The sequence below is a fragment of the Talpa occidentalis genome, unplaced genomic scaffold (genome assembly GCF_014898055.3).
Source record: "Talpa occidentalis isolate TD23 unplaced genomic scaffold, MPIMG_talOcc4v2.1 talOcc4.5, whole genome shotgun sequence".
Lineage (NCBI taxonomy): Eukaryota > Metazoa > Chordata > Mammalia > Eulipotyphla > Talpidae > Talpa > Talpa occidentalis.
In genome coordinates this window covers 85,034,300-85,059,402 of record NW_023604861.1, presented here as the reverse complement: position 1 = coordinate 85,059,402, position 25,103 = coordinate 85,034,300, and the positions used below count along the sequence as shown (strand labels likewise).

At 44.6% G+C, this 25,103-nt stretch overlaps 1 protein-coding gene across 1 annotated transcript in view; it reads right to left on the bottom strand.

The window, feature by feature from the left end:
• The window catches only part of TET3 (tet methylcytosine dioxygenase 3), a 93,511-nt gene that overhangs the window by 13,902 nt on the left and 54,506 nt on the right, over positions 1–25,103 (bottom strand). The window contains exons 5-6 of the mRNA XM_054701742.1: positions 9,156–9,246; positions 1,942–2,035 (exon numbers count right to left, since the gene is read on the bottom strand). Coding sequence (XP_054557717.1) covers positions 1,942–2,035; positions 9,156–9,246 — 185 coding nt within the window. The remainder of the gene's footprint in view (positions 1–1,941; positions 2,036–9,155; positions 9,247–25,103) is intronic.

Sequence of the window (25,103 nt, the reverse complement as noted above, 5' to 3'; positions counted from 1 at the left end):
GGTTTACAAGGCAAGAAAAGGGAACACCTGCCCCTCTCCAACTTCCAAGGAAGTACGATTCAGATAAGCCCCAACACCAAAGTATTTGGAGGCTGTGTAACAACCACGAACAAAGCCACCAGAAGTTCACCATACTAAGGCAGACGTCACTTCTCATAAAAACAATCTTTCCTCTCTCCTTTTATCTTCACTCACCAGACACAGGAATTTCCTCACCCCTGGGAACACTGTCCCTGAGCATTTCTTCTAGCTGGTCTTATACAAAGTTGCATCATCCACCAGGGCTTGGTGACACCCACAGACAGTTCCGGCCATTGGCTAAACCTCAGCCTCACTGTGCTGTGTGCGCTCTGCTCTGGGCATCTGTCCACAGACCCCGAGGCCCTCGATGGAGGACGAAGCCCATCCCCTCCATCACCTTCACTCCTCAGCTCAGCCACCTCCAGGCAGTCTTCCCACAATCAGCAGGGACACACAGACCATGCTCAAGAGTTAAGCTTCACTCTGGTATCCAGGAGCTGGGAAAACATGTGCCAGCCACACCACCAGCTGTTTTCTCTGCTTAAGATGAAAACACCAAGTCTGTCTGAAGCTGAACAAGTCCCTGACTCTACCTGCACACCAAGGATCTTTAGTTTCCCACCCGAGTCCTGGGAAGCCCTCAATGGTACCTGAGCAAGAGCCAGAGGCAGATGTCATCTCCCAGGGGTGGTCTGGGGTGATGACACCCCACCGATCAGCCTTGGATAGTCACAGGCAACCTCCTGCTTCAGGCACCATCTTCCCTAAGGGCCGGGCACACGGCTGCTTAGTACCCGTAAAAGCTCTATGAGGCTCCAGATTCCTTCGTGGACTATAACGCTGCGATGCTGACTGAAAACTGCTACAAACAGAGAAGTGGCAGTTCCAGTTCAGGCAGTTTTTATATCATTAGCTACAAAGGGGCAAAGGCATGGCGCATACACCAGATAAACTCCTTTCTGTGCACACGCGGCCATCTGGCCACTGTCCTCCCCTCAAAGGGAACCCACTCTGTGCTCCCCCAGCCTTTGGCCTCTCCTCAGCAGGCGTCTGTCTACTCTCCCCTCTGCCCACTTCACATTGGGGCACAAGCACGTCCACCTCCTCTGGGAACCTGAGGGGCCTGAACACCCCTTCTCCCACGGTCCCCCATACCCCTGAACTCTGTAGCCCCATGGCTGCCTCTCAGAGTTAAACCTTGATTATATTCAAATCGCCACGATTTATTTCATGGGTCTCCCCGTCACAAGCCCCTTGACCACAGGGACAGAGCCCTCCATTTTCTGCATGTGTTCCCCCACGGAGCGCCCGGCACAGCCCCCCTCACAGTCACCTCACCAGCCGGTGTCTGCTCCCGCGCACCTGTTCTGCAGCAGCCCCAATGACCTCTTTGTAATTGGAAGGGCAAGGTCAGAGGCCTTGTCTGGGTGAAACTGGGGTCTGGAGAATTGGGAACTGAGTCACTAAGAATCTCCCTGCCAAGATTCTCTGGCTGCTAGAGACAGCGGCTCAGAAGCAAAGCAGCACGCGGAGGGGGCCCGCCCCGGCCCGGAGGCCTGGCCTTGTTCACACGGAAGATGGCTACACGGGCAGCTCTGGGGGAAGGAGCCAAGGGTGTGCAGTGGGGCCCAGCATGGATAAGCAACACCTCCAGCTTCCTCTTCCTCCCCCAGCGCTAAGCTGGGGCACAGCATGAGTTGAGTGTAAGGAGCAGAGCAGTTCCCAAGCCAGCCCGGGACACAGGGACTGGCATCTAAACAAAATGAGGACAAATGGCTGGGGGGAAATGACCCTCATGAAGCAAGCACCAGATTCCAGCTCCAAGGCTGCCCGGGACGGGAAACATGTCTGTTTCTTCTGCTTGCCCAGCCAGTCTCCGTAAGCGGGGCTCAGGCTTGGCTGCAGGGTCTCAGCACTCACCCACTTTGCGATGGGACAGCCGCGGGAGCTCTTCCCCTCCTTCCCGGTGTAGATGACCTTCTCGATCCGGATGGCTTTCCCCTTCTCCCCATACCTGGAGAGGGAGACAGAAGCCAGCATCAGCAGAGAGGAACAGAGCAACTCCAGCAAGGAGGTAGCCTCAGGGTGCTCAGCTTGGGCTACTACAGGCACAATAGAGAAGACAGAGGAAGGTTTAATCAATGTTTATCCTGTGTTTAGCAGATCCCAGGCCCTCTGGCCCATCTGCCACACCTCTGTCCCAGGGCAGAGGGGCCAGTCCAGCAGAAACATCCCTGATTATTCCTTCTTGACCTCTAGAAGAGGGCTCAAACCGGAGGCTAATTGCAGACATTTGCATCTAACCATTAGCCCAGTCGCCAGGAGCACTAGCTATTTATAAGTTAGTTGAACAAAAGAAAATAAATGGGGGAAACCCTTATTGTTCTCTCTCAACAATCCCCAGCTGACATTTGAACATGAGGAAGACAAAGGCTGGCTCTGAGATTCCTCCGGCATCAGGCACGCCTGGTGCCCGCGAACATGTCCCTGACCGCAGCCCGGGGGTTCTGAGTGAGCAAACCGGTCAGAGATGATGAGACGACGGCCCAGAGCCAAAATGACCTGCCCAGAGCCACACAACCAGCAGGGACAAAGATGTTAGGGCAGGTTTCACCGGGTCCGACAGACTGGAGCACCTTCTTGCTACAGGACTGCGGCCAAGTCACTGAAATCTAAAGCTTCAGCTTCCTCTTCTGCAAAATGAAGGTAAAGATGGTCCCTACCACCTAGGCTTGGGAAAAACATCAAATCCACAGGAACTGCATTATTTAAAATGCTTTGAAGTTCCTGGAATGGGGGAAGAACCCAAAATATGAGTAAATCTTAATAATGTAAACAGTCAGCTTGTTATAGAGCAACCCCGATATTAAACGGGTTCCTGGCTGTGGGTCCTCACCCGCGCGCTTTAAAGGGACTTATGAATACTCTACTACAGACACACGCCAAAGGGTTAATAAAAGGTTTATTTACAAGAGAAAAAGAAATAAGGAAAATGTACAACTCAGGGAGAAAATAGGGAAATAAAGTCTTTAATGCGTCCTACCCGATCCGACGACCTGGAAACCCAAAGTCACTCTCAGAGCTAGACGGACGCCGCGAGCTGGCCGAGGGCCCCAAAATGGAGAGCGCCCCAAAGCCCACATGTCTGCCTTTTGTATCCACCTGGCTGCTTAACCCCACCCTCAGGTCCCAGCCACCTTCCCTTGGGTGGTGATGGGATTTGGAGTTCCCAGTGTCTTTGGCTTTGACCTGGGGTGGGGGTGTAGTCCACAAAGCCTGTATGGAATTTGCTTTGGGGCAGCCTTTTCCCCTAACAAGCTTACTGACTTGTCAGTTTTAATAGTGCTTTAGTCTCAGGTACAACACCCCACCACTTGGGAGTAACGGTCATCTGCCGCTGCCCCATCCCACCCCTGATGCCGCTATTCCAGCCTCTCGTCTCTGTGCCGTCCGGCGTGTGGCTGGCGGTCACCCCTGCTTAGCCTGACTTCACTGCAAATGCTTCTCACAGTTCCTCACTGAGCATGAAGCTAACTCTGGGACAGAAACAGAAATCCCTTATTTTGAAGGGTTCTACAAAGTGTCTCCTGTTCTAAGGATTCTTAATCAAGAACTGTTCATCATCTACATTTATAACTTCTAAGGAGATAGGTGATTGAATAGTTTTTCTCCTTTGTTCAATTAAGAAGGTATTTTATGTTTACTGCCTAATTCAAACTATTCTTGTATTTCTGTAATGAATCCATTTGATCACAGCACATTATTTTCACATACTACTTAAGAGGGGATGTTATCTTAGTTATCACAGTTCCACATATTCTTTTTTTAAAGATTTATTTATTTATGCATACAAGAACTGGGGTACAGGCCAGACGTGCGGGAGGGTGAGAGGATTCACCAGAGACAGAGTGGGGAACAGAACAGGCAGACTGACTGAAATAAACTGCTGAGGGGAGCAGCGGGCGAGTCAGGAGAGGTCTGCGGCACCATGTGGGTTTCCTCCCTGGCTGGGTATTGAACTCGTGCTGCAGAGGCTGCGGATAGCTTCATAGGTTGCATCTTAACCCCTTGTGCCACTAGAGAGGCCCCATATATTCTTTATTTTATCTACTTCACTTCTAGAAATCTCTACCTTAGAAATAACTGTGCAAATAGACCAAGATTTAGGAACAAGATATCCACTGTTAAATCAACAACAGAAAAAATCAGAAACAACATAGATACCCAGTATAGGACTGGTTTAAAAAAAAAAAAGATAATACATATAACAAATTTCCACACAATGTAAAACCATGCAGTTATCAAAAAAGATTTGACAGAATTATATATACTGACATGGAAGAAATTTAGTCAGGAGGAAAATACAGCTGCAAATAGTTGGTGTATTGTGATTGATCCCATTTGTCCAATTTCTCTCTCTCTAGACATATATATCTTTGTAATGCTTAGGAAAAAAACTGAAAGGTAAGCATCAATTTAAAAAAAATTTTCCAGGGAAGAATAATTGCTAGAGTTTATTCACTCTAGACTCTTTTTTACAAAGGCCTTTTATAGAATTTTTTTTCAATTGGAAAAGAGAACAAATATTTTTAAAATACTAACCTAAGGTTTTTCTGAGTTCAGTGTTTCTATTTCATGCAAGGTCTCAGGAAAGGGATGAAAAGCAGCTCTGATAAAGACCACATTAACATCCTAAGGTTATGAGAGCTCCTTATAGAAGATGATGAAGGCAGGACTCAGGAGTTTCTATGGCATGTTCTGGCTCAAGAGGCAAAGACCGGAGAGTGTGCGATTGTGTGGTCCCTGGAAAACTTTCAATTCAAGAGCCTCTGTCAGGAAGCAGCCTGCAAGTGGCACTGTGTCTGGGGGCCACTGTGGGGCCAGCCCACGGCGCCCACACTGCTCTCGCCCATACAGACAGGATATCATGTTCCCCGCAGCAGGGTGAGCTGAGGACACCAGGCCCGGCTTTCTGACCAGGAACTTCCCACCATCCTGCTGCTGTGAGAAATACTTCCTGCTGTAAACTTCATATTCTAAAGCAAATAAAAGGGCCAAGCACTGTCTGATCAGCTAGCCTTTTTTTTTCTTTTCTTTTTTTTTTTTAATCAGACTGTCTCTGTGTGTTTAAAGAAAACCAATCCACTCTAGGCTTAGCTCCTTTTCCTTAAATGTCATACTTCCCAGCCTATCATTTACAGAATAGCCTCCTAAGATACAGCTGAGTTCCTAGACCCTAAACTAAGCCTGCAAGGATAGGCTAAAATCTAAATCTAAAGGGTACTCTGACCCTCTCAGTCCATGGTTCTCAGGGGCAGTGTCTAAACCACATCCCCCAGAAAGTTGGAGGGAACCAGACTCTCAGGTCTCCTCTTCAAGGTGCTGTAGTAGACACTCTGGATAGGGCTCAGTGATCTGTGCTTCCACAAGCCTTCCAGGACATTCTGAAGCTCACTCCCGTTTGAGAACCACTGATTTTTGGGGTTCCCTCTATTGCACAGTAATGAGACCAGTTCCCCCAAACTCAGAGTATTTGCTAGCAGGGCTGACTCTCCATTACTAGCACGAGGCTGCAGGGATTCCCCTACAAGTGAGAGGAATGTGCCTCTGTGCAGCTCGCCGACCTCCACTCTGGGTGTGAACAACTGGTTCCAGCAACCTGGATATCCAGGAGGCAAGGAACCCATAAATAGATGGGGATGCTTTTTTTTGCATTTGCTTTTGACTTCCTCATATCTCCAAAATCTTTACCAGAGAAACTAAAATCACCAACATCCTTGATTTCAGTTTGCTACCCTTCCCTGCCTTTGGCCAACAACTGTGCAGAACAGGGTCCCACAGACAAAGTACAGTGGGAAGAGACCTGGGGCAGAAATATTTACAAAGTTAGACCCCAAGTCAGGGATTTTCATCAATTGTACATTCACTTCCTTGTTCCAGAAAGGAACTTAAAAGAGGTCCATTATAAGATAAAAATAGCAGGTGATGAAATCAGAGTAAATGGGGGCAAGACGGACATGGTGCTGGGACACAGAGTGCTGGGCGTGGGGGTCCTGTGTGTATCTGTGAGTTTATTTAGCCCGAACATCTCAACACATGAAAAATCAGGGAAACTACTGAAGACTCCTCCGGGTCATGTCAAAAGGACTTGCCAGTGAATGGAAGCAGCTCCCGCAGACCAGTGATGAGAAATTACGTCGCTCCTAATGGGGGTACACAAATCTGGCTCCGAGCTTTCTGGCAGCCAACATAAAGATAGAAACGCAATCTGTTACATGATTTACAAGGTCCCTAAGATAAAAATAAACCAGTTGCTGAAGAAAAACACAAGTATTCCTGGTCTCGAGAGGAATTCCTTCCTTGGATCAGTTTCTAAAGCATTTACAGTTGGCTGTAGATTGCTTTATTTTTAAAGCAATAGGGGGAGGGGAAGGCAAATCTCAACTTAATCACTATCTCTTAATCCTTGTTTCAAAACACACTCTTTTATAACACTAAAAGTTATTTAGAATGCTGTCTAGAAATCTTACAAAATTGTTACCTCCCCCTACACACATACAGCTTTTCAGACCAAACTTGTACATCTGCCTCCCCTATAGCCCTAAAACAACAGTGTCAGGATTCCTTAGAAAAACCACTGGCCACCATGATGCTCAGCCTGGAAACTGCAGCCCACATGGCAGGGGCACAACAGGTGTCCAGGCAGCACTTACTCTCTTCTCAGTCTGTCTCAGGGACACAGAGGTGACCGTCAACCAGGCTTCCCTCCACAGCTTGGCTTTTTGGTGAACTGGTTTTTTTTCTTTTTCTGAAGATTTATTTATACAAGAACTGGAGTGTAGGCCACAGGTACGGGTGCGGGGGGCGGTGAGAGGATTCACCAGAGACAGAGTGGGGAGCAGAACAGGCAGACTGAAGAAATACACTGCTGAGGGGAGCAGCAGGCGAGACAGGAGAGGTCTGCTATGCCATGTGGGTCACCTCCCTGGCCGGCCAGGGGTGGAACTCATGCTGCAGTGGCTGCCCATAGCTTGACAGTGCTGTTTTTAACCCCTGTTCCACCACCTGGTTTTCTGATAGGCTACTTTGGGTATGAATGTATCCAGATGATACAGGGTAATTAAGAATGATGACAACAGATCGCGGTCCTTCACCCACCTCGCCTTGTGTTCATTCAGGCAGGCTGGATTATTCAGTTATTCAGCTTAAAACTTTACCCCCTGCTATATTAATGGCAGGATTAGTTTCACTCCCCCAGTTAGACAAAATCTGGTTCCCAAATTTGTGGAAATTCTAAGCCACTGCATCTTCTACCATCTGTATGTGCACAAGTGAGCAAACCCATGCTTCTGTCTATATAATGGTTGCCTCTATTAAAATACTAATAATGCTTGTTATAAAAATGCAATCAGTGCATATGTATGTGAGCTAGACACCCCATGTGTAGTACTTATTAATAAGCACTACATGCTTTCCACACATCAATTCAGTTTATTTTCACAACTCTGCTACAGAGAGTACTTTTACATCTCCTCCATTTTGCAGATAAGAAAGCTGGATGACAGGGAAGTAGAGCAATCCACCCAAGGTCTCAGCAACAAGTACAGGGTCAGGACTGGCCCCAAAGGGCCACTGAGATAGATGACCTCTCTGCATACTAGAGCTCAGAGTATTTATCGTCTGCTATGGACATATACATGCTATGGATTTTAAAGTCTTTTAAAAAATAAAACAGGGTTGTTTGGGCCTCCCTGGTGGCACAGGTGGTTGAGTGCCGCACTGTGAAGCTGTCCGCAGCCTCTGCAGCATGGGTTCGATTCCAGCCGGCCAGGCGAGAATCCCACATGGCAAAGCAGACCTCTCCTTGTCTCACCCACTGCTCCCCTCAGCAGTGTATTTCTTCAGTCTGCCTGTTCTGTTCCCTGCTCTGTCTCCAGTGAATCCTCTTTCACCCTCCCGCGCATCTGGCCTGTACTCCAGTTCTTGTATAAAAATAAATAAATCTTTACAAATAAATAAATAAAACAGGGTTGTTTGGTAAAAACCCTGTAGTCTTGGAGTTTGAATTGAAAGTGTCAATATAAACTCATGATGTATTCAATTATTAAATAGTAACAAGAATGAAACATACTAGCTTTCCCCTGAAATGGCTTAGAAATAATAAGCATCCTAGGGCCTCCCTTGTGACGCAGCGGTTGAGCGCTGGGTTGAGAAGCTGCCCGCAGCCTCTGCTGTGCCAGTTCGATCCCCGGCTGCTCCCCGGCCACCGGAGGAGGGTCCCACATGGCGCGCAGACCTCTCCTGCCGCCCGCTGCTCCCCTCAGCAGTGTACTTCGGTCCTTCTGCCTGCTCTGCTCCCAGCTCTGGCTCTGGTGAATTCTCTCACCCTCCCGCGCTTCTGACTGTACCCAGTGCATGTATAAAAAAAACAAAAACAAACAAACAAACAAATAAATAAAAAACCATGCCTCTAAAAAAAAAATAAAAAAAAAAAAATAAGCATCCTAGTACCCAATGTCTATGTTCTAAGTACTTTTCCCCAATAAAAGGAAATAAGACTTCTTGCATAAACATACAACATGAACCCAGAATGTCTTGTCATACGAGACTAAGAAAGCTATCAATGACTCCTGGCACCACATCAAAACGACTCAACACAGGCATCCAACTGGCCAAAGATGAGCTATCACGTTCCTCCTACTGGAGATACAAAATATCACCTATGGAGTCTTTGTGACAAAAAGGAAGAAACAACCCAATTTTGATCAAACCTTTAGAGCTAACTACCAATTTGTGAGACACCAGGCAGGACAGAGGAACATGTTAAACAATACCACAGGAGAGCCAGCAAAATTCAGACCATGGCAAACTCATTGGAACACATAAGCAGTTAACCACATTTTTTCAGTAAAAAAAATTTCAAGAAAGAGAGAAAAGGGGGTTGGAGAGTATGATATATGGAAGATGAACCACAGATGGAAAGAAACCCAGAAGCACTGGGAATAAGAACCCTAGTCGACCTTCTACAATCTGGTCCCAGGACTCCTTTTCTCAATGAAAATGAGAGGTCTTTAAAAGTCCATATTCCATTAGCAATGTGCCCACTTCTCCCTGGACACGTGCACATCACTCACCGTTCCTCCATGAGTTCCCGGATGGAGGCTACCGTGGGGCCAGATCCCAGGTGAGTGTAATATGGACCTTCATCTTTCTCCACTATTTGTTCTGTGGAAACATAGAGTAAACATTATTTGGAGACATCACTTCATCAAAAGGCAAACGACCAATAGGAAAATTAATAGGCACATTACAAAACAGGGAATCTAAATGACTATAAACATGTGGAACTATGCTCAACCCCCATTAGAAATGAGAACATAAGAGTAGATTTAAAAATACAATGAAAATACAATGACCAAAAACATACAAAAATTTAAAATACGATAAAACCAAGTGCTGTCAAGAAAGTGGTGTAACCATTTTGGAATTCAGTTTCCCATTATACATATCCCAGACATGGTGCAGCAAACCACCTGACGCCTAAGTATACACCCCAAAGCATTAGAAACAAAGGCTCAGATACCTGTCTGCTAACAGTCATAGCAGCATTAGAGCGAAACAGGTGAAAACAACATAAATGAGTATTAACAAAATGTGGCATATCCACACAACAGATTATTCAACCATAAAGAGGAATGAAGTGCTGATACACGTGATAAGGATTATGCTTGAAAACATTTTGCTAAGTGAAATAAGCCAGACACAAAAGGACAAATATTGTATGATTCCACTTAAATGAAATAATCCAGAATAGGCAAATTCATAGCATTAAAAAGGAAATCAGAAATTACCAGGGGCTAGAAGGAGCGAGTGATGGGGAGTTATTACTTAAGACATTACTGTCTGGAGTAATGAAAAACATGGAAACAGAGAGGTGACAGTTGCACATTATGTACTTAATGCTACCAGGCTCAAAAATGGTTAACAGGGCCTCCCCAGTGGTGCAGTGGTTGAGCTCTGGGTTGTGAAGCTGCCCGCAGCCTCTGCAGTGCCGGTTTGATCCCCGGCCACTGGGCGAGGGTCCCACATGGTGCGCAGACCTCTCCTGCCACCCACTGCTCCCCTCAGCAGTGTGCTTCGTCAGTCTGCCTGTTCTGTTCCCCGCTCTGGCTCTGGTGAATTCTCTCACCCTCCTGCGCTTCTGATTGTACCCAGTGCTTGTATAAATAAATAAATCTTAAAAAAAAAAAAAAAAAAAAAGGTTAACATGACAAATTTTATGTTATATTTGTTTCAGCACAGTTTTTTAAAAACAAGTTGCTTATACATGCACAGGGTGGCTGCACCTCAAGAACACCCTAAGTGAAGTCACACACACAAGATGACGTATGGTGCGGCTGCATTCATACACAGCACCAAACGGGCAAACCCACAGAAACACGTAGTAGACTGGAGGCTGCCAGAGGCTGGGAGGAGGGAAGAATGGAAAATAACTGCTTAATGGGTTTGTTTTGGAGTGATGAAAGTGTTTTGGAACTAAACAGGTGGTGGTTGCACAATACTGTGAATGTACTAACTACAACTGAACTGTTCATTTAAAACAACCACTTTTTGTTATGTCAAGTTCACCACTATTAAGGGAAAAAAAGGGAAGAAACTTTTGATTCATATAACACGCATGGATTTTAAACTTTTTTAAAGTCCCAATTCTTTTTTCTTTCTTTTTTTTTTTAGATTAATTTATTTATTTATACAAGCACTGGGTACAGTCAGAAGCGCAGGAGGGTGAGAGAATTCACCAGAGCCAGAGCGGGGAGCAGAGCAGGCAGAAGGACCGAAGTACATTGCTGAGGGGATCAGCGGCAGCAGGAGAGGTCTGCGCGCCATGAGGGACCCTCCTCCGGTGGCTGGGGAGCAGCCGGGGATCGAACCTGCGCTGCAGAGGTTGCGGGCAGCTTTGCAACCCAGCGCTCAACCGCTGCGCCACCGGGGCGGCCCCACGCATGGATTTTAAATGAATTTTTCTAAGTAAAAGAATAAGACCCAAAAGACTATACAATAGTAAATTTTGGAAAACAATGGCTTGACTGGATACCATAAAGCTAAAAACAAAAACTTTACACAAATATTGCACTACAGATGGCAAATTTGTTTCATGTCTAAGGAAACATACATTTAGGACAACTAAAAGCAAGGTATATCCTATTACAAAGGGCATTAGTGGAAAAATTGAGGAGACCCAGAGTCTACTGCACAAACATTAGTTTCTAAGTTTTAAATGCACCATATTTATGTAAGACATTTATACTAGGGGAAGTTGACTAAAGGCTATACAGAAAGTGTCTGTACCATTTCTTTTTTTTTTTAAAGATTTATTTATTTATTTATACAAGCACTGGGTACAGTCAGAAGCACAGGAGGGTGAGAGAATTCACCAGCACCAGAGCAGGGAACAGAACAGGCAGACCAACGAAATACACTGCTGAGGGGAGAGCGGGCTCAGCAGGAGAGGTCTGTGTGCCATGTGGGACCCTTGTGGACGGCCAGGGATCTAACCGGCGCTGCAGAGGCTGTGGGCCTCTGTCTGTACCATTTCTGCAACTTTACAGACATTAAAGTTATTTCAAAATATAAAGATTAAAAAAAATAAACAAAAACAAAAACTGAGCAGGGGGCCCTTTGCTGACCTTGCCTAGAAGAAATCTTGGTCACATATCTACAAGGAATTTCATAGCACCATTATTTACAATAGTCAAAGCTGGAAACAACCCATAAGCCAGCAACAGTGGAATGGCTGGATAACAAACACGGTAAAGTCATATAATGGGATACAGCCAGCAATGAGAACTAACGAACAGCATGTTGAGTTGAAAAGTAGCCTAGCATAGAACAACAAATACAGTAAGATTTCATCTTAGGGCCTCCCTGGTGGTGTAAAGGTTAAGTTTCAGTGCTGTCCTTTGCTATCTTCAAGAACACTTGAGTTCAATCCCTGATGCCTAGCCAGGGAGCTGACCCACATGGTGTAGCAGACCTCTCCTGTCTCGCCCTCTGCTCCCCTCAGCAGTGTATTTCAGTCAATCTGCCTGTTCTGCTCCCCACTCTGTCTCTTATGAATCCTTCCACCCCCCACACCTTTGGCCTAGACCCCAGTTCTTGAATGCATAAATAAATAAAAGTAAATTAAAAAAAAAAGAAAAAGGGAAAAAAAGTTCCATCTTAATAGTATTCAAAAACAGGCTCAACTAAACTATCTTTTGGAGATACTTAGTAAAATCTCAAGGTTGAAATATGAAAACGCAGCTATTCAATGATTTTTTTTTAACCTACAAAAATGTCAATTTCCTATGGGTCAAACTTAATATAAAAGAAAAGCAAGGAAACCATTGTCACAAGTCAAGAGGGTGGTTACCTCTGGGAGATGGGAGAGGAAGGTGGCTGGGAAGGGTCCCAGAGAAATTGCGGGGAGCTGGAAATGACCCCTCTCTTGATGTAGGAGGTGGTTATACAGGTGCTCATTGTGCAGATCTCACTACACTACATGAATGTTCTGTGCAGTTTCTTACATGCATGACTTTCAAAATGTAAAACAAGTGAATGCCATGCCATTTTATGTAGATTATACTCAGCTTTATGGGGGTACAATAGATGATAACACCTGATTGTTGCCTTTAAAAAGTATATGATCTAGCTGGCTAGGTAAGAACCCACACACAAGAAGATATTTAGTGGCATTTCAAATCAATGCAGAAAGATTAGATTTTTCAATGCATGTTGTTGAAATGAGGGCGGCGGATGGGAGTGTAAGGTACACTTAATACCTTATCTCCAAACACATTCATTCATTCCACGGGGTTGAAAGATATCAATATCAAAAAATTAAACTACAGAAGTTTTGAAAGAATCAAAGAGATAATGAAAAAGTAAAAATCAGTGTGGAAGAAGGGAAGTCCTCTCAAGTACAGTATCTCACACACACACACAAACACACACCCGTGATTTAACTGAAAATTAACTGAAAAAAATATGCATCAAAAACTACCAAAAAAACAAACAAACAAAAAAAAAAAACCCCAAAACCACAACCAAGCCAAAAGACACCAAAAGTCAAGCTTAAGGAAACACACTGGGGAGAACTATCTGGGACTCACATCAAAGAAAAGGCCAATTTCCTTAGTAAGTCAAGAACTCCCAGAGTTAAATAACGTCTATAACAACAGAGAAAATTAAAAATGGTTCTTTGAGGGCCCTCCCTGGTGGTACAGGGGTTAAAGAGAGAGCTATTAAGCTATCGCTAGTTACTGCAGTATGAGTTTGATGGCCAGGGAACAACCCACATGGCACAGCAGACTTTTCCTGACTCGCCTGCTGCTCCCCTCAGCAGTGTATTTCAGTGAATACCCCTGTTCTGCTCCCCACTCTCTCTGGTGAATCCTTATGTGCATAAATAAATAAATCTTTAAAAAAAATGAAAGGTGAATGCATGTGGCTCAAGAATACATAAAGTTACAACAGGTTGACCACCCCACTGAAGTCCCCATTCAAGTCCTTGTCTGACTTAGTCATAATCACCTAATGGGTCTAGCCCTCCTCAGTCATTCTACCCAATACCACCAGTTATACTCCCCAAATAGAATCCGATCACTCCACTTCCTATGGATGACTCCACACTAGACAGAAGCCAGAACCCAAACTCCAGTGCAGAGTCCACAGAAGCAGCAGTGCCTCTGCACACCTCCGGAGGAGCTCCCGCAGCAGTCACCCAGCTCACACCTCAATAGCGAGAGGCCCCTAAATCACTCAGCATTTCCTCACTGACAACAGTGCCTTCCTTTACCTCCCTCTTTGGAAAAGCTCATCTTTTAAGGCCTCATCTAAATGCTGCCTTTTCTGCAAAACCCTCATGGACTTCTCAGGCCCATTTTCTTGCTCAGCCCCCAGAGCCCGTGCCTATAATGCATGAATAAGAAGTGTATCAGAGCACATTTTGACTGTTAATGTGGCACAGAAGAACGAACCAGATTTTGCAGAAAGATACAGGTGTCGGTGACAAGGCCGGCTCCCAGCCTCTCTAACGCTCACACCTACACATGTAAAATACATAGAGGGCTCGGGCAAGTATCTGGTGTAGCATATGTGCTGGATGAGTAGCTGCTGCCCAGAACAAACCAATCGTGTGACTGTGGCCAAATTACACAACCCTCGTGGGTCCTAAAGCAGTTAAAGTGATGTGTCCAACACTGTTTCATTGTTGCGGATAACACAAGATGCAGACACTAAGCCCAGTCTTCAACCTATCAATGCTTAAATGTTTCATGAATTAATATTTTCAACGAAAGGATTAAGAATGACTTGTTCCAAATACACACTATTTTGAGCCATGAAACAGAGAGGAGTACAGAAGGAAGCATGTGAAGGTGGGAGAGGGAGGGCCTGGGGGGGGAGGAAAAGAGAATGTAAGCAGTGGGTGTTGGCGGCAGTGGGTGGAGCGCTCTTTAAAGATGCTCAGAGAGGACATGGAACACAGAAAATAGAACATAAGAATACGCCAGGACTTCTGGGCTCTGTTCCAGTTTCTGTTGTCTGGAGAAAAGTTAGAAGTAATGGATTGACTACAGGGCCCACATTGGAAGTAGAACATAATGTAGCTTTGGGTAGCTTCTGCCCCAAATCTAAAAAACTCCAAATTTATATAGGTAAAGGCAGAGAAAGGAGTTCTCAGGAAGATGCAATCCAAGTCTTGGCTACTCTATCCCAGGAGTTAATAAGAAAAAAGACATTAAGACCCCATAGCAAGTCAACCTGGAAACCGCATGGCTGAGTTTCTCTGCAAGACCACAGATGCAGTTCAAAATAAAAGTCACTTTCCCTGTTACAGTTTACAAGGCAGATGGGGGGGGGAGGGAGGGGGGGTCTTCCAGAAGGACTGTTCTTTTCAAGCATCCCTTCCCCTGATTATATGTCTGTACAGGCAGAGGCTGTATGGAAAGAAACTGGACATCACAAGCAAGTATGCTTAGTTATAAAACTAGTGTACATTGAGATTTTGTTAAGTATCGGCATTTGACCCCATTCACTATCTTTCTTAAAAGTCATTTTTTAAATTAGTGATCATTCATCTAAAGCAAGCCCTACCTGTGCGCCTGCCTTTCTTCCTTGGGGTCTAACTTCTGGCTCATTTTTACCAACAAGAGCTGTGATCCCTTATGTTTCACATGATTCTTATTCCCTTTCCTCTTTTTACATCCCTGATGATTTTTCCATTATATGTAAAGATTATAAGCATATGATAAAAAATGAGATCTTTTTATCACATAGTGAGCAGCAGTAGCATCCCAGTAGAGGCTCTGAATCCGCCCCATGTCCCCCTCCTTCCCCCTTTCACTGTGTGTATTAGGCGTCTGTGCTTTGTCGTATTTTTCCAGCTTTACTAAGGAAAAACCGACAAATAAAAATCATATATATTTAAGGTATGCTACTTGCCATTTTGATATACATATACATTGTGAAACACTGACCACAATCAAGTTAATTAACATATCACTTCACACTGTCACGACTTTTTGTGCGTGGTGGTAATGTGAGGGGGAAAAGGATGTCCTAAAGCTAATTCCACACAGGCTTTGGCCTGGGGTGGGGGTGGAGTCCACAAAGCCTGTATGGAATTAGCTGTAGGACATCCTTTTCCCCCTAACAGTAACACTTAAGGTCAACTTTCTTAGTGAAAAATTTTAAAAGGAGTACACATTTACAAATTTCATTATCCTAATTTATATAATTATTGTAAAATATGCCTGGTCTTTTGTCATCTTATGTTTTCCATGTTTGTGTTGTCATTCTTTTTAAACTTTTTTACGGAGTTTCTAGTTTCTGTAATTCCTCGCCTCTCCTCAGTTTGGAAAATCTAGTATCTTCTTAGTAATGTTAATAGTTGGAGAGAAAGAAGTCGGCACCCTTTCCTTCACTTTACTATCCAGCCAGTCTTATAAACATATGCCTCCCGCCCTCTATCGGAAGAGATATTTCATAAAAAGATAAAAGTACTTCGAGTAAATATATTACCTTTTGTTTTAGAAAAATAATTACTGTTATATTAAATTTAGTCTTTACTTCTGGAAATATCAGTGTTGAACACTGCAGCCCCTTTGCCCATAACTTCTCCATTCTGTTGCTTTTTTTGAGTCATCTTCAGAAAGGATGAGCTCTTACATATTTGGAAATGTTTTTATGAAGCCTATATAACTGAATGGCAGCTTTATTGGGTACAGAATTCTTAGGTCGACTTTTTATCTCAGTGTTCTGACAATTGCAATACATTTATCTAACACAAAACTCATATCCAGATTCAAGAATGAACCCTTACCTTTTAGTAAGAAAAATGTCAATAGAAAAATGGGCAAATGGCTTGAATGGGGACTCGACAAAAGAGGACATATGAAAAAGTGCTCAGTCTCATTAGTCGTTATGGAAATGCAAATTAAGGCCACAGGAAAGAGTTTATACACCTCGCCTCCCACAATGGCAGAGAGACTGTAGTTCATACCATTTGCAGGTGAGGAATGCAGAGCACAGCAGGAGTTTTAAACTACTACTAGCACTAGGGCAAACGATTGTGCCTGCTAAAACTGAACACACCGGGTATCAGTCCCAGGTAAATAACCCCACCATGTGTACACGTACATACATGTAAGGAGACAAGAGAACATTGTATCGGGTTCATATGGTTCATGACAACCCCAAATTGAAAACAAGCCAAAAGACCATCAACAACTGAATGGATAAATAGGTGGATTTAGCATAAAATGCAGTCTTGGGGGAGGGGGAGGGAAAGGAGAGGATAAAACATTTTCATAACAGTTGCAAAATATTCCATTCCTGACTTGTCCGGCACCCTACAGTTGCATTCTAAGAGAAGTAATGTAAATTAGTTTTGAAAAGTGGTAAGGACTTGTCTGGTAAGGTTTAAGTAACTGAGGGTGGCATGAGGGACTACCTAAGGAGCTGGCAAAAAGTCTTGATCTTGTGGTTCCACAGCATATGCCTTTTGTGAAATTAAGACTTACACCTATACGTGTATTTCATTAGAAGAATGGTTTTAAAAAGTATTTTCCCCAAAAGTTAAAAAAAAAAGCTTAAAAAACCAAATTTGTGACCACCTTAATTTTCTGGTTAACATATTTTTTAATTTCATCCTTGAAGGATCATTATTTGTTGATTTTTATTCATTTCGTAAGTTTTTTCTATTCTATCTCTGACACTTGCTTTTGTTGAGCTTGCTCCAGATTCTTTCCTGGAACACCCATGAAGGTTCCAGACATACCGGCAGAGTGAGTGAGGGCAGGACCCCCATCTCTCTTCTGCATCCCTAATCTCCACGCTTTCCCTGTTTTGGAGCCATCTTTCAAGCCTCTCTCTCTTCCTCACCATCTGCTTTTCTGTAGCTCTGATTCTGCTTCCACATCTCCTAGTGCAGCTGTAAATGCTCTGTGCAGTGGGAGATTTCTCCTGGAATTCAGCCTATAGTTATCATGGCTTCCTTGTAATTTTTTTCTAATACTTTCTTTCCTGGTTTCACCGTGAACATTTCATTCAACTGCCCTGAAGTATAAAACCAGTTCTTCAAACTTTTCTTGTATTTTTATGTAAATCTTTTTTGCACAGTCTATTAATCCCTCCATTTTTCACACAGAATTTGAATGGGCTGCAGGTTGGATTTTTTGTTCGTTTGCTTGTTAATCTTTCAAGAGAGAAAGTGTATCTCCACGGTTTCTCCCATATGGACATTTTTGACTGAATAGTTCTTTACTGTAGGAACTGTCCTATGCACTGCAGACACTCAGCAGCATCCTTGGCCTCTACCCACTAGATGCCAGTAGCACCACACTACTGTGGCACATGCACTCAGACATTGCCAAATGTGCCCCGGGAGGAGAGAGGTAAAACAGCCCCCGGGATGAAAGCTAGGGTAGAGTCTCCTGGTCTCTATGTACCCAGACACTGCTCCATTTCCCCCTTAGAAGCAAGCTAGAAAAGCGAATGTTGTGCAGAGGTTTCAATTGTTAGTTCCAAAGTTCAGCAGCCTGAGGGTGGCGGGAGGAACTGGGGGCTGGTTGTGGACAGCTGCAAACTGAGAGATTTCATTTCTATGCATTGTTTGTCAGGGCCAATGCCTCTGAATTTGGGTATATGTTTGTGTGTTGGGGGCTGGGTTGTGCTGTCCTGCTGCTAGGATTTCGGTTTATTTCCTCATATGGGAGTGAACTGGTCACTCTGATAAGACACATAAGTTAAAATAACCCCCCACAGGTCTGCACAAGTTTTGTTTGGTGGCTCTGCAAATATTTTTCTCGGCACAATAGCCTTTGTTTGGTGCTGTTGGCCCTGAGCTACAAAGCTGGCTCCTAGGATATAGCTTCCCATCTCTCCAGGCAACCATCCTCACCCCAGACCTTACCCCCATCAGAAACTGGAGCAGAAAGGGAAAAGGGGGCCTGCTTGCATTCCCCACTTTCCAGAGAGCATGCCTTCTAGATGGGTGGTCTCTCTCCAATCTCTCCACGTTGTGGGGTCTCTGAGCCTCCACTATTGTTCTTCCCAACACTGGGAGTTGTATACGCATGTCACCCTTTATTTTAATTCAAATTGACCTTAAACTGGCACGGAGCCCTTGGAATTCATGGCTTAAGATTGGGGCTATTTCCAAATCTCAGTTGATGAAATATTCTCTTCTGTTTTTGTTTCTTTTGGTTCCTTTCGCCAGGTTTCAGGAAAGGAGTATTTTGCTAACTTGCTGTCACCATTTTTCTTTTTAGTCTCAGTGTTAGATTCCTTCCTTCTCCATAGAGATATAAAGTGACATGGTGAGGAAACAGCTCAGCTCTCCTTAGAGAAAAAAACCTATTCTATGCCTTGCTTTGAGAAGTGAAGCTTTTCTCTCCTAAAATATATAGTAGAAAGCTCTGGGCGAGACCTCAGGAGAGCAAAATCCAATTTTTGAGAAAATGCTGGTTATGTGGCTCTAGGTACTTTTCTTCGCTCTATGCACTTAATTTTATACTCATTGAAAGGGAAAAAATATGCTCTGTTCCACTTCTGCAGTATGCTGGGAAGAGAAGGAAATGTATCCTTTTGCTTTCAGCAAGAGATACCAAACACAAGAAACCACTCATTCCTGCCTAACCCTACGAGGGATTCTTAATTTCTGAATGAAACTTCCAGCTCACCCCCCCTTACAGAGACCAGGGGGGTCTGGCAGTTAGGGACAAGCCCCCCACCCCCCACCCCATAAGGCCTTTCTTCTCTTTACAACACTGGCAGAGAGAAGGTGTTAGGGGGAAAAGGTGTCAAGGCTACCCAGACAGCCCTACATAATGCCTCAGTTTCCCAGGTAATTTTAGTGGACTTAAAGCTGTCCAGCTTAAGCCTGTAACTAGTTAGATTTCACTTCCTCGACAGGCAATAACGGGGTGCTAGGAAGTGGCAAATTCATGCAGAGGGCAGGTAAACGTCCCAGCCCTACATTGGATCAGGTAAGCCAGGAACTTGTTTTGAATAAAATCAGGTCAGTTGCCTCTCAGGTCATGTTGGACCTGCTGGTAGTAGATAAAAATCCCTTTGCAGCCTTTATAACACCATACACAGTCACTGATGACCAAGATGAAAGGTAAGGAGAGCATGCCTAAACCAGTCTGTAAAGTTTAAATATAAAGAAAGAATAAAAAACTAAATAAACTAAAGAACTAAATAAAAGAACTAAAAAACATGTACTTATCATATGCTCAGCACCAGTCTAGCTGCTTTAGAAATACAACATTCAGTCCCTGAAGGAACATGGGATTTATCTGAACAGATTAGTGTACATATATATATATATATATATATATATATATATATATATAACAGCAAATCAGGTAAGAGAAAGAAGAGTCCATCATTACATCTTTGTTACAGACGCTGCTGTCAGTCCTGGGTGCCCTCCCAATGTCCCAGACTGCCTGCTGGTTCTTTAACCCTCTCCTCCATCCCTTTCACCGGGCCAGCCTAGCCTCCTGGTTGGGAGTTTCTGTCCTAAATGTTAGCATTCTCCGCTCTCCAGCCTCTTCTCCACCCACACATGCAGCCCGGTGAGACGGCCATAACTGCACTCTGCGCTATCCACAGCTTGCTGCAGAACCACCACTGCCCAGATACAACCAGATGCACACCTCCAGGCCTCTCCAAAGTTCAAACTTGCTCTTCTCCCACGATTTTGAACATTGGTAAATGGCTCGACCGTCTGCCCAATCACCCAGCCTGGCACCTCAGCAGTCACCTGTGACTGCTCCTTCTCCCCAACTCCTACATCCAACCAGTCACTAAACCAGGCAGTTCTTTTTCTTATTTTGTCCTTACCTCCACCCCCACCCCCCCCAACACACACACACTCCCTTCTCCTTCCTCCTACTCAATGTCATTCTCTTAGTTCAAGCACCCATTATTTCTTGCCTGAACTCTGTCTGAGCTTGCAAACTGGTTTCTCTGCCTTCGGTATCACCCTCTCTTCCCCTGAAACTCTCCGCTCCAGCCACACCCAATCTCTCATCTAACATACCAGTCACACCAGAACTACTTGTATTTCCCCATGTTTTCTCATCTCCACATCTTCATGTGGCTTTTCATCTCTATGATCTTTATGTCCCTTTGCCTGAAGCACTCTGCCTTCTCTCTAATCATCTATTAAACTCCTACTTATCCATTAAAACTCAGGTCAGACACCACCTCCTCTAAGGAAGTTCATTCTGATACCCCCCTACCCAGAGTCAGATTTCCCACCTTTATATTGGTGTCCAAATATCCTACTATCTAAGAAAGTATTTAAAGGGCCTCCCTGGTGGCGCAAGGGGTTGAGCAATGTACTATGAAGCAATCAGAAGCCTCTGCAGCACGAGTTCTATCCCCAGCTGGCCAGGGAGCTACCCACATGGCGCAGCAGACCTCTCCTACCTCGCCCGCTGCTCCTCTCAGCAGTGTATTTCAGTCAGTCTGCCTGTTCTGTTCCCCACTCTGTCTCTGGTGAATCCTCTCACCCCCCCCCACCCCCGTATCTCTGGCCTATACCCCAGCTCTTGTATGCATAAATAAATAAATCTTAAAAAATAAGTATTTAAAAACGTGAAGTTCCTCTTTGTTGCAAACAGAATGCGGCGGCAGGGGTGGGGGGACACATTCACATAAAGACCATAGAATTAGACTTTACACGACTGTAAATAGAGTAACTTGTGTCCCCAGTCAGAACGGCAGTCCACACTGAGGCAGGGCAACACCCCTTCTTCACCCAGACTGTTGTCGTGCCCAGGCAAAGATGTCTTTCTCATGTTAGCCTTTGGCTACAAAGTTAGGGCAGGATGACCAACGGGATGAAAATGCAGCACTTCTAAGAAGGCAACCCCTAAAATCTGTTTCCTAATCTCCTGCTTTTGCTATAATTTAATGTCTCCAGCTGCCTGCGGGCTGTTCCTCAGAGACATCAGGACAAGACTTGAAAGTTAACACAGACCTGTTTCCTTATCTATGAAAGGATGAACAGATGATCTCAAAGGATGCTTTTCCCCTAAAAAGTCATCTGGACTCATTCTGTCTGAAACTCGTTCTCATGAATTTCCCAGTTTCTGAGACTAGATGAAAGACATACAGGGCCTAGTCAACAGTCACTGCACCTCACTGTCCTGTCTTGGACAATGGCATTATACTTAGGGAGTGGTTAGGGGGTTCTCCAGTGTGTGCCTCAAAATATTAGAAATATATCAATATGCTCTTCCTCCAACAAGTCAGTACAGAACTTCAAGTTGTGCTAACTTTTCTCAAACCTGTACATAAACTACCTTGTGGAGTGAGGCACTGCTAATCATGTCCTCTAAATTTACTTTCAAGCTTTCAAGGGATGCCATTAATTCCAGTATTTAAGGAATCAGAGAACAAGTCCTTATGAATTCCATCCATTCCATTAGAAACCAAAAGCCTTTACACAAAAGTAAAACAATATTCTTGGTTTTGGGGTTTTGGCTATCCAGGAGGCTCATACTAACCAAAACTTCTTATCTGGCAAAAAATCACCAGAGTTTTAACATTAGGTTTCTTTTGCTAAGTTATAAGACTTTCTTAGGCTTTTATAAAGTTGTTCCCATAATTTGTTATCAATTGTTCATTATGCGTACATAATAACATTACCAAATTTTGCTGTCACTTCTACAGGAAATTTTTTTTTTTTTTTTTTTTAAAAAAGATTTATTTATGGGCCTCCCCGGTGGCGCAGAGGTTGAGCGCTGGGTTGCAAAGCTGCCCACGGCCTCTGTGGCGCCGGTTCGATCCCCGGCTGCTCCCCGGCCACCGGAGGAGGGTCCCGCATGGCGCGCAGACCTCTCCTGCCGCCCGCTGCTCCCCTCAGCAGTGTGCTTCGGTCCTTCTGCCTGCTCTGCTCCCCGCTCTGGCTCTGGTGAATTCTCTCACCCTCCCGCGCTTCTGACTGTACCCAGTGCTTGTATAAACAAACAAATAAATAAAACATGCCTCTATAAAAAAGAAAAAAATAGAGGAACTTTCCTTTAAAAAAAAAAATTTATTTATGTATACAAAAACTGGGTAACAGGCCAGAGGTTCGGGGGGTGAGAGGATTCACCAGAGACAGAGTGGGGAACAGAACAGGTAGACTGACAAATACACTGCTGAGGGGAGCAGCAGGAGAGACGGGAGAGGTCTGCTGGGCCATGTGGGTAGCTCCCTGGCCACCGGAGATCAAACCCGGGGATCAAACTCGTGCTGCAGTAGCTGCTGATAGCTTCATAGCGCTGTGCTTAACCCCTTGTGCCACCAGGGAGGCCCTCTACAGGAAATTCTTCCCTACATTGACCTACAATCTGCACCTCTCTACCTTTCACTGTTGAGGGGATGAGTTTCCCTCTGGAATATGAGGCAGTTCTCAACTGACATTAATCCCAGAGTGAGTGACCTTTATTCCTAACCCTTGTCCTGAGACCACATTCACAAATTCTGACACACCAGCTGATAGAAGAAACCACTGTCCAGACATGGGGTGCCCAGTGACTTCTGGAAAACAGGAGGGTCTTCCCAGCATGAAGCCCCATACCTCCAGAAACCGTTTCCAAGCAAATACCTTCTTCTTTGGCCCTACTCACTCCCAATACTTCTACTTTAGTTAGGACTCATTTCTCAACTAAAAGATTTCAATTACAGTCTGCCATGCTAGTTAAGGGTCCAAATCTCACTTCCAGCATTTGCTAGCTTTATAACCAGAATAAATTACTTAACCCAACTCTAACGCTTTCTTCATCATTAAAATGGAACTACTGACAGTGCTCAACTCATACCAATGTTATGAGGATTAAATGAGCTGGTGACTGTAAAGCACTTGGCACAGTGCCTGGGATAGAGCAAGTGTTTCATAAATACAACTACCACTATTGTTGTTGTTGTTGTTATTGTTGTTACTATTACTACAATAGCTTCCTTACTGGTGTCCTGCAAAGTTATCATCCTTTACCAATCCATCTTTTAAGCAAGTTCTAAGATGCACTTTCTAAAATATTTCTAGACTGTAAAATAGAAATCTTTATAGAAAATTCAGAAAACATAAGAGAAGTCATTCATAGTCTGACAACAGCTGCTGGTGTTCTTCTAGTAGGTTTTTTTGTTTTAACTATTTGTACTATGTGTATCTGCTATTTTCACCTAAGTCTTGTCCCATAATTTATCACTTACCATAGCTAGGTTTGGTTTCTAATTCTTTGTTTAGCATTAGACACAAATAAAATATAAAATGGAGCAAATGACTGACAGTGGCGGGAAGCTCTACCCCTTCTCACTTGCCCACTGCCCCTGCCCTAAAAAGTCATCCCGACTCATTCTGGCAGCAGTTGAAGCAGTTGCCAGTGGTGCCACAGCTGGCTCCTCTGATGCTTACTGCACTGCCTGCACCTTGGCTCACCAGCTCCAAGCTAAGACTTGTCCCCTCTGGTGGGGGCTCTTCTGACCTGAGGTACGCAGGACAGAGGGCTGGGGCACCCCTCTGCTACAGATAGAAGACAAGAGTGAAAAAAACTGGAAAGGAGGCCTGACAAGACTAAAACCTGACTCACACAAGGAGGTGGGGGTTGAGGGGAATGAGGTCGGACCCTTAGGCACCAGTGCCTTATCACAAGGCATAAGACCCAAACAGGATAGATTGCCATAGGGAGTGGAGCACAGACCTGAAGGTAAAGACCTGTTTGTGGATGATATAATCATAAGATTTCCACATGCTCAATGCGGTTTTCTGTCAGCATCTGAAATGCACATCTTTCACAGATCATTCCATAAAAGTAGCAGAAACCAGAGCCTCAAGGAGCTTACCAATGCCTTGGTCACCTTCCATGAGAAAGCAGACCCCCGCGAGCAGTCTGCATAGGCCAGGTCCTGCTTTCATTACAGAAATGGACCCAATTCCTCAGTGCTTTTATTCACCCACAGCCTCAGTCACCACCCAAGTGCTAACTAGGTCCAAACCTCTTACTCAGTCTGCTCTGGTCTTAGCCTCTTCAAGCTCAGTTCGCCCAAACAGAACTCATCACCTCTACTTTAGGTCTGTTCTCAGCAAACACCACCCTCAAGGTGTTAGGGGGAAATGATGTCCTGAGTTAATCCCATACAGGCTTTGTGGACCCCACCCCCACTCCAGACTAAAGCCATCAAGACATTGGGAAAGACAAATCCCATCACCACCAAGGGAGGGTGGCTGGGACCTGAGGGTGGAGTTGGGTAGCCAGGTTGGATATAAAAACCAAACACGTGGGCCTTGGGCTCTCTCTGGCTCGCGATCGCTCGCCTCCTGGCTTCACCGCTCCTGGCTGGCGGCCAACTCTGTGAGAGCGCCATTTTGGGATTCCTGATCGGTGGATTGGGTAGGACTCATTTAAAACTTTGTCTCCCACTTTTCTCCCAGAGCTGTACATTTCCTCATTTCCCCTTCCCTTGTAAATAAACCTCTTATTAACCTTTCACGTGTGCCTGCAGTAGAGCATTGATAAGTCCTTTTAAGCGCGCGGGTGAGG